Source organism: Corvus cornix, chromosome Z, assembly GCF_000738735.6.
Source record: "Corvus cornix cornix isolate S_Up_H32 chromosome Z, ASM73873v5, whole genome shotgun sequence".
Classification (NCBI taxonomy): Eukaryota; Metazoa; Chordata; class Aves; order Passeriformes; family Corvidae; genus Corvus; species Corvus cornix.
In genome coordinates, this window is record NC_046357.1 from 57,425,432 (window position 1) to 57,437,794 (window position 12,363).

General features: G+C 38.5%; 1 protein-coding gene across 3 annotated transcripts in view; it reads right to left on the reverse strand.

Moving 5' to 3' along the window:
* The window catches only part of ADAMTSL1 (ADAMTS like 1), a 415,079-nt gene that overhangs the window by 120,372 nt on the left and 282,344 nt on the right, over window positions 1-12,363 (reverse strand). For all 3 annotated transcript variants that reach the window (XM_039567703.1, XM_039567702.1, XM_010392980.4), the window contains 2 exons: window positions 7,433-7,507; window positions 4,378-4,535 (listed from right to left, as the gene is read on the reverse strand). In XM_039567703.1, coding sequence (XP_039423637.1) covers window positions 4,378-4,535; window positions 7,433-7,507 — 233 coding nt within the window. The remainder of the gene's footprint in view (window positions 1-4,377; window positions 4,536-7,432; window positions 7,508-12,363) is intronic.

Below are 12,363 nucleotides of genomic sequence, written 5' to 3' on the forward strand. Positions count from 1 at the left end.
TCCAATCTGCAGTGCGCCACAATGACCTCAGGAAGACACATCTCAAGAGGTACTTTTGCCTTACAATGAATTGACAATATTCTGTTGATCTCTTCTAGATGAAGCAAAGTGTTTCAGTGGGTTGACCTTGCTAACACAAAAGCTGTGAACCAGTCACACTAAACCTTAACTAATACTATTTCTGTGCACTCAGCCTTAATTCTATCTCTACCTACTTCCAGGAGCTCCATCCTAACCCCGAGCTGTCAGTGCTACCCAGATTCTTCATCACTTCCCACCTGATCTGAAGCCTTCTCCCAAATATGAGGTATAATCTCTTCTGGAAACCTTTGCCAGCATCAGAACTAAATTGTACAGAAGACTCTTACTGTCTTCACTTCCAATTCTCATATGATAATACCTCAAATATCCAACAATATGTGAACCATAAATAGTAGCTCTTTGCTGCTAGAGCAAATTTGCATCATTTGGCCTCTGCCTTAAAGAGAGTATTGAAATAATTTAGTTTATGCCACAAAGTAAATCACTATGTGCTCCTTGTTCAAAGTAACATTTAATCCAATCCTGGCTCTAGCCTGACAAGGCCCATCAACCTCTCTGCCAGCTGGCTGCCTGTACATGCATTATCCCTTGCATGCCCTTGCAAGTCCCAGGAAGTCTAGACTAAGTCCCAGCCTTATTTTCTATCTCTAATCTGGACTGTTATCAAATGCATTTATCTCACCAGCACTTTCTGCCAGTCCTAGACTGCAGCTGAGCCAACAGTTGTCTGGCTAGCTCTAGAGTTCTGTGTAATTCAGCATCCACTTTTGAGATGTGTTTTATGACTTTTTGGACAATTGGTGGCCAAAACTCTAATTTCAGCAGTAACTCTGCCCAAGTGAACCCAGTCCACATAATTTCTAAATCAGCCAGCAGAACACCCCAGCCACTAGCACAAAAAGAACCGCCAGACAGTCTCTTCTGGCAGCAGCCCCTAGCCAAGGCTTGTCAGCCCCAGCACTACAAAAAGAGATCATCAATACAATGCAATCCTAATTCAAATACCTCTAGAAGCCTCCAGACAAACATTTGTGCAATCCAGTTTTAGGCATCTCTATGCAAAGGACTTGGTCTGGGCAGGCACTATGAATGATACGAGGGATTTAAAACCAACATAAACATAGTCTAGCCTAGATCTAGGCCTACAATGGTTTCTCCTCCAAACCAAACCCAAGCCTAGATAATACCCTTTACTAGATCTTTTAAAGGTTTTAAACCCACTGGTCTTTGCTGGCTCACACCTCAGCCACAGGGTTAGGGCCCTAGCAACGCAACAATCAACCTGTGAAGGAGACCCTAACAGACTGTGCTTTGCCAGCTTCACTCTTCACTGGCAGTCCCTAATGGTGTTTCTGTAAGTCTGTAACTATGGATTTCATATTTACAGTCATCTGGTGATGACTGTTCTCATTATATGGTCATCGGTGGACCTCATCTGACAGTACTGCTTCATCCTGCTCAAAGGAGAGCAGATGCATGACATGAACTAAGTACTCCAAGATTCTCTGTTTAGGGTGAAACGCACACTATCAACAGAGGAGATGTTTCAGCATAGACCAGTGAACGAACACAACACCGGCAACAGAGCAGATGTGGGACAGCTCAGCCATAAAGGGTACGTCCCCCTGTGTGATATTACTACTCTGATCTCTAGAACACAGAAACACACAGATTTCCACATGAAAATGGACCTTCGTTTCTTCAGGATTATATCTAGCATGACACATTTTTCTTATAGAAAAGAGGCATTTCTAGTCATGCAAACCAGGATTTTGTACTGAAAATGCCAAAACAGAGAAATCCTCAGAATTTAGGAAAAGTAGTTCTACTAGGATTTACGTTTACTGGCATGTTTTCCTCGTCTTTTGCCTTTCAAAAATTAAAGTTTGCAATGGAGACTTACAATTTTCAAATGATCAATATAAAAAAAAAGATAATGAAAAACTTTGTTTCTTCTCCAGTTTTGTGATAACACCTTTATTTTTTTTTAATACAGCTGTTTTACTGAATTATTTTTCCTATTTACACATCTTGTGAAAAGATTGCCAAGAGTTTAGCATGTGAGGTATGTACCACTGACTATTACAAAGCAAAGAAATCCAGTAATTATGCAACTCAGCTCCTCCTGGAACAGCATGAGGTTTCTTGCAATTTTAAAGCACTCTGTGTTACCAATAAAGAAACTTAAATATCAACTCTCACACTGAGTTACTACTTCTGAATTATATCCAGGTGTCTAACTTGACCTGTTGAATAAGAGCATTCAGGGTCAAGTGAAAAGGATTACAGGAATAATTCTGGAGACAACAATTCTAAAACTAGAGTTCTGCTACATCTACAGATTCATTTAGATCTGTTTGCATAAAAATCTGCCTTGGTCCAGGAGGCAAGACACCCAAAGAGATCCCAATTTGTAAGGAAAGCTTAGTAACACCACAAAGAAATATTTCATCTGATTTTTTTTAAAGAAAGGTACTTTAACTTCAAAATCTGAAGGCAAAAGAATCATGTATAAAGTAAGTATGAAAAGCAGTTTCCAAATCTGACAAAATCTAACAAAATAAATATCCAGAAGAAAAAAAAAACTTGTTAGAAAAATAATTTAATAGTACAGAATAATATCTGTGTCTCGTTAAGTAATAGCTGAAGTATCTTCTATAGCTGATGATTAAAAAATTAACTGTGATTCAAGACCAGAGAATTTTTTAGTGTATAATCCAATGCAAAATTTAATGCTAACCTTAGAAAAGATCCTACAACCATGAACAGTTGGTTGGGGTTTTTTGGTGCATTTTTATATGTTCACAGAAGACAACAGATTTAACACCTGAATCATGTTACTCTGATTTTCAAAGGTGCAAACACACAGCAGAACTCAAAATAGTTCCACCTCAATTCAGCAGTGTCTGTTCTGCCCATGCCTAGCTAACTTGTAGGTTGGTCATATTGGTAAGACTGTCAGCATTTAAACAGGGTACTCCTTTGATTTAACCAGCACTTCTTACCTTGCTTTGATAGAGGTAGATGGAATGCAAGGGATAAAAGTATTTTCCCTGTCATAAAAGACAACACTGGAAATATAAGGAAGAAAGTACAACCCTCCCGTTGGGCAACTGGTCTACATGACCAGCTGTTTCCCACAAATACACTGTGACTAGGCTGCCAGAAATTCACACAGAGCAGAAATAAAACAAAGTGAGAAATATTGTTTACATTGCAGTGATGTTCACCATCTCTGTATCATCTACAGAAGAGGTAAATGTGTTTCAGATATTTTGAATTGAACAGCATCTATTTCAGCAAGGAATTTTTGTTCTGACATTCAAAGAGGAAGGAACATATTCCTTAGTTCAGGCTTCTCCTTGTGAACCAGTTCTGAAATTTCAGTTTGCTTTCTCAGCTGCTAACATACCACGATGGATAGGGGACAGTCTACAAGACTGTGCTACTTCCCAAGCTAACCCATTCCAGCTCAGCTCAGTTTAAACCAGGACAATCACTTAGGACATTTTCCAGTTCACTGTTCAAACCTCTAGCTGCCATCAGCTCAAGGTTAAAGCAAATGTCATCTACCTCTGGGGCCCATAGTGAAAAATTTACGTAGTCCTGGACATGACACAGGTTTTGCAGTTTTACAGCTGAAATCCTTCAGGTTCCTTGGACCTACTGGAAAGGGATTTATTTTATTGCAACTCCCAAATGTTCATTTTCATATGTTTGTTTCCCCACAGAATGTGTGCATTGCTTCCAGCAATGTGTTTTATATTACCTGGAAGAATGGAAACACTCTAATGGGAGGAAACGATTTTACTCTTATTGCCAGTGCAACAAAGAACAGAACTTCAAAATGACACCATGACTTCTCAAGCAAAGTTATCAAATTTATTTTAGAGCTTGAGGACTTCACTCTTCACTCTCTTACAGTCTTCTGTGCAACTACACTAATATACACCCAACAAACTACGGGCCAAAGACACAGACTTTCTTTTTGCTTATCACAAAGAAAACTGCAAGTCATTGATTTATATGTACCTCAATAGCGCATTTAGAAAGTAATCTGTCCTTTCTTGAAACGAAAAGTTCATAGTTTCTTTTTAGGGCACATATTGGCTATGCCTTTCTTGACATAAATGCAGTCTCTCTCTCCTGAGGAGTTTCCAGTGAGGTTTTCACCAAATATATAACCATAAAGAATTACATGTAGAGTTCAAGAGATAGACTGGATTAGGCTTTGTGATAAACATCTACTGGAAAATTAAGATCTAGAAAAATCTCTTTCACCCTCCTAGTAGATCTTTATGTTGCTCTAAGACGTCAATGACCAATGACCCTCACCTTGATAGTAAAGTCTGCAGTGAGAGGCCCAGACATTCTTAAGATCTCCTTGTCAGGAAACTTCTGGAAGTCAATGCTAGAATTTTCTATGATGAAGGAGCCAGTGGTGCTTAGGCTGTTTTCACTCTTCACACCTTGGAGAGTCTTGGTTTCCAAATCTGACAAATAGAAAAAAAATTTCAGGAAACTAAAGCACTGCAATTTGAAGTGAGAGCAGAAAAAAACCCCAACATGAATTAGTAATACTGCAACTTTTTTCCCATAGTTACGCACATTTGCACACTTTTTTCTCTTCCATCTGCTTTTTGTCTTTGTTCAACCTTTAGATTTAGCTCACATTCCCCTCCTCACCCATAGGTCATGTTTTTACTCTCTTCCAGACATACTAATCCATTCCTGGTTAGGCATACTTGCTGTTGTTTAACTCACTGTCAGTAAGTCACGCTCCTATGTGGAGCGTGACTCAGACCTTGGCCCATGAGCACTGTTAAGTTGCCATACCCTCTTTCAGTTCAAAGGTGGGTCACCAACCACATGTTGTTGTGGTAGACAATTAACTGAAAGCAGGATATCCAGGAAAGAAAGATCAGTATGACAGCAATCCCATTTCCTCTCCAGAAGCAGTCTGACCCATCCCAGCGGAGTAGAAGGGGAAGGTGGGTGCTGAACCATCCTGAGCTCTCCATCTGGCTCTCTCTGTATTCACAGTTCTCCAAAAGTGGGCATTAATTCAGATACTGTTTTGTAGTAGCTACTTCTGATTATCATATTAAAAATAACAGTAATTTCTTAAATAGAAACCAACAGTCAGAAAGTAGGTCTGTTTCATCATCCAGCAAGCCTCCCTACCAACTCCAGATTATGCTTTACAGCACATTCACCAGCTATTCTGGTAGTTATTTAGAAGTGACAGGGAATTTCATCATGAAAGATTGCAAAGCTGCAAACCTTTCACATTTATTTATGAATATATGCACAAAACCTCCAATACAGCGAGGCAGCTAAGGCATCCTATTCATCTATGATGGAGATATGTTTTCAAAGACAACAAAAAGAAAACATGTTTTTATTTGCATATATTAAGTTGCTAATTAGGGAACAAAGAAGATAATTGCAGTAACTAGACTGATTTTCATGATGGATTAAGGGAATTAATTAATGAAGGAAGTTGTGGAGGCAGTACACTAAGAATTTGCACTGTATTAATGAATTCCTTGGTTTTCAGTGAGACCAGTCTCTTCCTTTGTGATGCACTTGGCCATCTATTTGTTTTTGGACAAGGCTGCATGCATGAGGAATAAAGATGGTTTTAAGACTTGGGTATATATAATCAGCCTCCTGTTGACTTCTCCCACAACCAAAGTTCACAGGGCAAAATACTTCCTCCCCCTGAAACTGACTGTAGCTCATACATATATAAAATCCTTTGATGGGTGAACAGAAAGATTCATGGAGACATCTGAAACAAGATAGAGATATATTTGGACTTATTCATGTTTACACAGTGCAGTTAATCTAAATCTCAACCAGTGACTCTGGCAGACCTTGCTGATTCAAATCTTTTTGTCATGAAATATGATACAGCCTGAGTGAAGGCAGCTTTAGATCCATCTCTCCAGCTAAAATCTCATTTCTCTCTGAGCTTTCTTATAGCTCAATTTCACTGAAACAATAACAAAAGTACAAAATTTTTCTACCTTGGAAGAGAACATCTATATTGGAAAAAAAGACAGGAGAGAAAGAGTGGATGTCACGCACTGGGAAAGTAGTATCAGCCATACTGGAGCAGTTCAGGAATACCCAAAGGGCATTCCTTAAAACTGAGGTACAGGCAGCATTTGAACTTTTAATGAAAACATAATATATTTTTTTTGGTTTATAACCTATATTTTTGCTGGTCTTTATCCACGGTTTTAAATTTGAAGAACCCACTGCTTTCTCAACACAACTAGGGAGCTACAGTACAGGACTGGTAAGCCACCCCTTATTTTGATACCCTGTATAAAATCTTTGGGTGAAAGAAAATATGAGGACAGTGAAATGATTTGGTGTTTCACATCTTTGCTGACATACGTTTGTACCTACACTGACAAACAGAAGACATAACTTGTCTGTGCTGCAGAAAAATTCCTAAAGACTCCCTTTGGAAAAGGAGAAGAGTAGCCTGACTTACCTTACAATAATTTGTGCTACTGAGAGGTCCTGCAGTACAGCTTGGGGTTTTTTTCTGACCATAAATTGTATTTACTAACACTCTAATATTCATTTGCTGCTGATGAGAAAGGAAGCAGCTTGTGAGCAGCTACTGCACTGGAAGATGAGAGTGAGGGATGCCAGGAGCTTCTGTTCATGAAATAAACAGATTTGCCTTCAGCTGTAGCAGAGTATTCTCAAATCCTGAGATTCCTCCCAGAGAAGAGGGATATACATCTGCTGGGATACACCAATGAAGCAGGAAAGTGTTATAGCCACCAAGTGATGGGCGAGCAGAACTCAGTGGTCCTAACAGTAAGAGCTGGAGCAATATCACTTCTAAGGAACATGGTTTCACTTGTGTATACAGTTTCAGATCTTTAGAGTGTGATTTTTTGTGTGTGCATGCACACACATACGGTGCGAGTGCATTTGTGTATCTAAGGGAGAGAGAAAGATTATCATAACAGAAATGTGTTAAAGTCATGAGCAGCTTGAGCTGAGCTGAGCTGTAGGGAAGCTTATACTTTACTGTCCTCAATATTGATTCACTCAGTGGTATATATTTTATTAATTTTAAACAAAAGCACTTGACACCAAGTGAGCCAGCCAAAGGATAAGCAAACAGAAATGACTGAAAAATTATGGAGGGGCAAAGAATTCTGCACTGTTGGCCAAGGTCTGCTTTGAAAAGAGTGTGTGCCACTGAAGTAACTGGCTCTGAGGAAAACTTCGGAGAGTAGGACTCATCTGTGTGTTGATATCAGTGATCTGACAGAGATAAACCAGACACCACAGTATAAACAGAGCACTGCAGGTTACCAAGGCTCTCTTAAACAAGTGTACAACAACTTCTACTTACATAAATGATCAGGTCCTTTCAGCACAAGGCGAACTTGTCTGCTTCCATAGGGAATAGCAACCACTGTATCATCCACTGTGGGAAGGCAAAAATGCATGGAGTAAATAGGCAAAGGAACTCCCACCTGTTTTCTAATAAGCAGTCAAATGCATGTTTACAAGGCAGTCAAAAAAACCCCTTAGGACCAATTAAAAAAACTCTAAGAATTATGATTAAATATCTGAAAAAATAACTTGTTAAATGGGGTAAAAACCTTCTGCTTAGAAGAATCCATACCTGTTGATTTTATTTATCCCCAACTCCTTCACAACTATTTATGGTTTTCTTGAATAACTAATAACTTTCTATTTCATCACAATTCCACTTAAAACTCTCAAGTATTTTGAATTGGTGTTTGTGGCAAAGTAGAGAAGCATAATCCTATTCTGCTGTTTAACCAGAATAGCTTTCTCATTTTTCACTTGACTTTTTCCCACTTAAACCCCATAGCTTCTCCATGATCCTGCCCATGCTATGTGACGGTCTCCTGCTGCCCTCAGGTATGTCACCCCTTTCACACCTTTTATTTTAATGACCACAAGTGCTATAATTCTGCTTCCCTTTCTACACTGCTACCAGAAAGCCTCTGGAAAAACAGAAGCCCATTAGATTTTCATGTAAACAGGTATCAAAACAGGATCTTGCACCTATGAAGCCCTTGGGAGCTCTGCCAACTGGATCTAAACTGAGGTGTGAACTAACATGTAGGTAACATGCAGCTGTGAAAGTTAGCTAGGTCAGCATTTCTAAAGAGGCAGCAACCTCAGTAATTTTCTGAAGGGAGCTGGAAAGGCATGGAAAGATGCTATAAAATGCTACACCTGGGTCATGAAGTGGCATGCCCAGAGAATGCTGACCTGGACTAACCAGCACACTTCATTCACCTTTCCCTTTCTGCCTCCTTCCCATATAACTGGAAGGTGGGAAAGAAAAAGTATGCATGCCTAACAGGACTTTTTGGGGGAGTGAAAAGGTGGTAGATGTGAGAGGAACAAAGTCTTTTTCACTAATTCATCAGAACTGCTCACATCTATGTCATGAAATGCCTTCTAGCAGGAGCTACAGCTCTGCTCTCAAAGCACTGTTTTGCTTTGTCAGGTAAGGCTAACCCAGACAATGAAAGCATTTTATCTTTCATTCAGATATGAGTTGGGGCCTTATGTTTCTGACCAGACCAAACTGGGAACACTGTTGGAACTCAGCTAAATCAGGATTCTCACTTACTAGCAGAATAGTTATTAATGTTGTCATTTTATATCAAAAGGTGAAGAGTTGACAGAGAGAGGAAACACTTCCAGAAACAGGAATTTTAAGCAGTACATTCATTCATCCAAACCTATAACATCTCAAAACTGTGAACTAGAACCCCCTTAAATTTTAAATTCTGTAATGCGTCATAAAAATTATTGACACTCTTATATTTCAGAGCTTTATGGGATGAAATACTCATACTTTTGTGGCCTCTAAATATCCCAGAAGTGAGGCGGAAATGTAAGCAGTCTCTCTGAGTGCCAAAAAAGTTGTGTGGACATAAAGACTGCTCAGATTTGCAAGTGCTTCTGAACCGTGTCCCATTTTCAAGTTCTGATTTGGTATGTTTTGTCAAATTATCCAGAAATTTCCTAAGTCTTTTGTAACACTGGGGTTAAACTCAATACACGTTTTGCTCATACACATCTCTGATATCACAGTGATTAGTAAAGCTAGGAATCTTTCACATCTATACAGAATTCAAATTTTCTATTTGGAAAGACAAATATGCAATTTCTAAAAAGTTCATTAAATACTGATATTCTAATACTGCTTTATTGGCACCATTTTGGCATCCAGATTCAAGATACCCAGTAGGATAAACACATTTTATCCATTTTGGGGAACAAAATATGTGAGTATGACTTATCATTTTGCTGTATATATATAACATTTTTTCTAATGAGTTTGGAAAAGCAGTAACTTCAATTTTCAAAAAACAATATTAGTGACCTTTTTACAAGTCTTACTTAAAGACAGTCCAATGGTATTATTTTATCTGTCTCTCAGTTACAAGCTCTGTGCCGCAGAGTTAACAACTCACTGACACGTCACAGAAAAACTGGACAGTTTAAAGACCATGTGAGCTTTTATTCTCAGCATGCATCTTCTGCCCCAGGGTATTGCTAGGACTATAATTCACCAGTTGAATTATAGTTGCTCCAGAGTTGCACCAGCAGTTGCACCAGAGCAGTTGCTCTCCATTTGAAATCCTAGCATGCTTTATGAGAAATGCAAAGCTCAGTGGGATTTTTGCTTATCACAGTGCTTCCTGCTTTCACAAAGCAGAAGCAGTGGGGACTGAAGGATAATTTCCTGAGGTTAACAGTGATAAGGAGGAGACACTTCCTGCAAAGAAATGTAAAAGTAAGCAGGCTAACATTTAGTCACAGCTCTCTCCAACAATAAGCAGAGAGACAGATTGTTGGGCAGCTGTGTGGAACTCTCTGAGGAAAAGATACAAAATGCTTTAACAGGTGGTTGGTTTTCTCCAGAGACCATGCACAGGGAAGCAAGGGAGAGTCCCAGATAACTGAGAGGACAGTGGCTCAGGGCTGTTAAGAAAGTGCAAGGATTTAGGCAAAAGTTAAATGTCAGGTACATCCATCAGATTCACATGAGATACCATTTTCTTCTAGTTCTGGATTTTTAACTTGGATTTTTTCCAAATGGTCTGTCAGTTCTCATGATGAAAAATGGAGTTCTTTCTGTCTCCCAGTTACTAGTGATATTCCGTGGAAATCTGGAACCATATCTATTTTTCACAGCCATGGCAAGAGTAATTAGGTGAATATCTAGACAGCATTATAATTTCTACAAATCTCTTAAAACGAATCTACTTCACTAGTAGATGTCAATCCTTCTTTAGAGAAATACCATCTTTGCGCTAGGTGATCAGCAAAATGCACTCGCAACTTATGGGACCAACTCTCTAGCTTCTTGGTGAACCCAAAGAAGCCTGCTTAAATGCAGCTTATCTTCATAGGAAGGACATACACTCTTCCCTAAAGAAGATACTAAATAAAAAGAAAAGGATGGATTTTCTGCAGACTTCAGAAGAACCACCCAAGCCACCTAAGAAAAAAGAATATTTCAGGAATGAATGAAGGTTTTTGTAGCTTTTTTACTATTAGTCTTACAAAACCATAGACACAGGTGTTTTCTTTTTCATAAAAATGTAGGTGAGAATTCAACATCACACTACTTCCTGCCCTACTATGTTTCTGTTTCTGAGGCCACTGGGACATGTATATTACCCCTATAAATAGTGAAGAAGCTATTTCTGTAGAAAATGCTAAGTGTTTAAAAGCTCTATGAATTTCTTTCTCTTGTGCCTTTGCATTATATAAACAGCATGGAGAAGGGAACTAGATGTGAGCACCAAGAGAAAATTAATTTAGTATGATGAGCTCAAGACTGTGTTTTGAGTGGTTTTGAGAGACAAGCACCTTCAGAAACTATTGGGACAGCACTGGATTAAAGGCCAACTGTCGAATTCCCCTGGAACAGTCCTCAAGATTGAATAGAGTTCCTTGTTAGAGAAATAAAAATCCCAAGCGAGGCCAAAGAACATGTCTGCTGATATCTAGTCACTGATACACATTTCCCCTCTGATTTTTCTAATGTTGCATGGCAGACTGGCTCACATTGGCTTTTCATCCCTTATTCAGACCACAGATAAAGTAGACATAATTCTGGAAAACCAGGATTATTTTATAAAGATGACTTGAAATTTAGCTATCAACTAGTGAACCCAGACATTTAAATGACTGGATAAATAAAAGGAATCAGGCCCTGATCCCAGATATGCTTGTGTATTTATGTTTATAGTGACAAATAAGCAAGATGCTGACAAAGTGCCAACAGTGTTGGGGAAGATAAATGCAGAAAATGAACACGATAGGTTTTTAAAAGCTTTTCAACATTTAGAATGTCAAATTTTCACAACATTTACATAAATCATTTGGAAGCAAACCTTAAAAAGAATTCATACTAATTCACATATGTGAAGGGGATCCATAACTGTGTCTTTACAATTTTAAAAAAACACAATTTAAAAAAAGACTTACTTTTCACAGATTCAAAATTCATAGTGTTGCATAAAAACATGCATGTTTACATCAGGGAAGGGAAAAATGCCACATGGTTTATACAGAGTGCACACAAAATCCACTATTTTCTCAGCTCTGCATACCAATTATATACAGGGAAATGTGTCTGAAAAATCCATTCTCTAACATTTTTTTCACATTTTTCTCAGTCTAAGATTGTGCTCCGTGCTATCTGCTCTCTTACCTATATAACGTTCTTTGCATTTAATAGGAAACCATTGGGAGTAGGTACTGTATTTTACTAATATTTTAGCACTGTGCACAATACATTAGTGCCTCTATCCTCAGTAGAGAAGAGATGAATACCTTTTTACCACAAAGCAACACAAAAACAATGAATTGCTTCTACAGGAAAAGACACTTGCCAAAAAAGTTCACAAACACTATTATGTCTCAAGTAGCCTGAAGATTTCCAAATCTCCTCCTGCATGTTGCAGAAAACTTAACAATGAAGTGAAATTCTATTAAAAAAAAAAATAAAAAGAAAGTATACCCTAGGGTGTATCACTGTGTCCTGCAGCCGCAGGGAGGAGGAGGGAAGATCCAGCAGGCAGGAATTGTGCAGCAAGATTGATCAACTTAAATATTTTACAACCTCTTTTATAGACTTTTTTCTTCATAGTCTAATTGAACAAAGGATCAGCCACCCCTTGGGGTGATTGGCTAAAATCCTGAAACATCCATTGTCAAAATATTTTTCTACTGTACTATAAGCAAGACTTTTCAAGGCTGCAGGTGTTTGATTGTTTA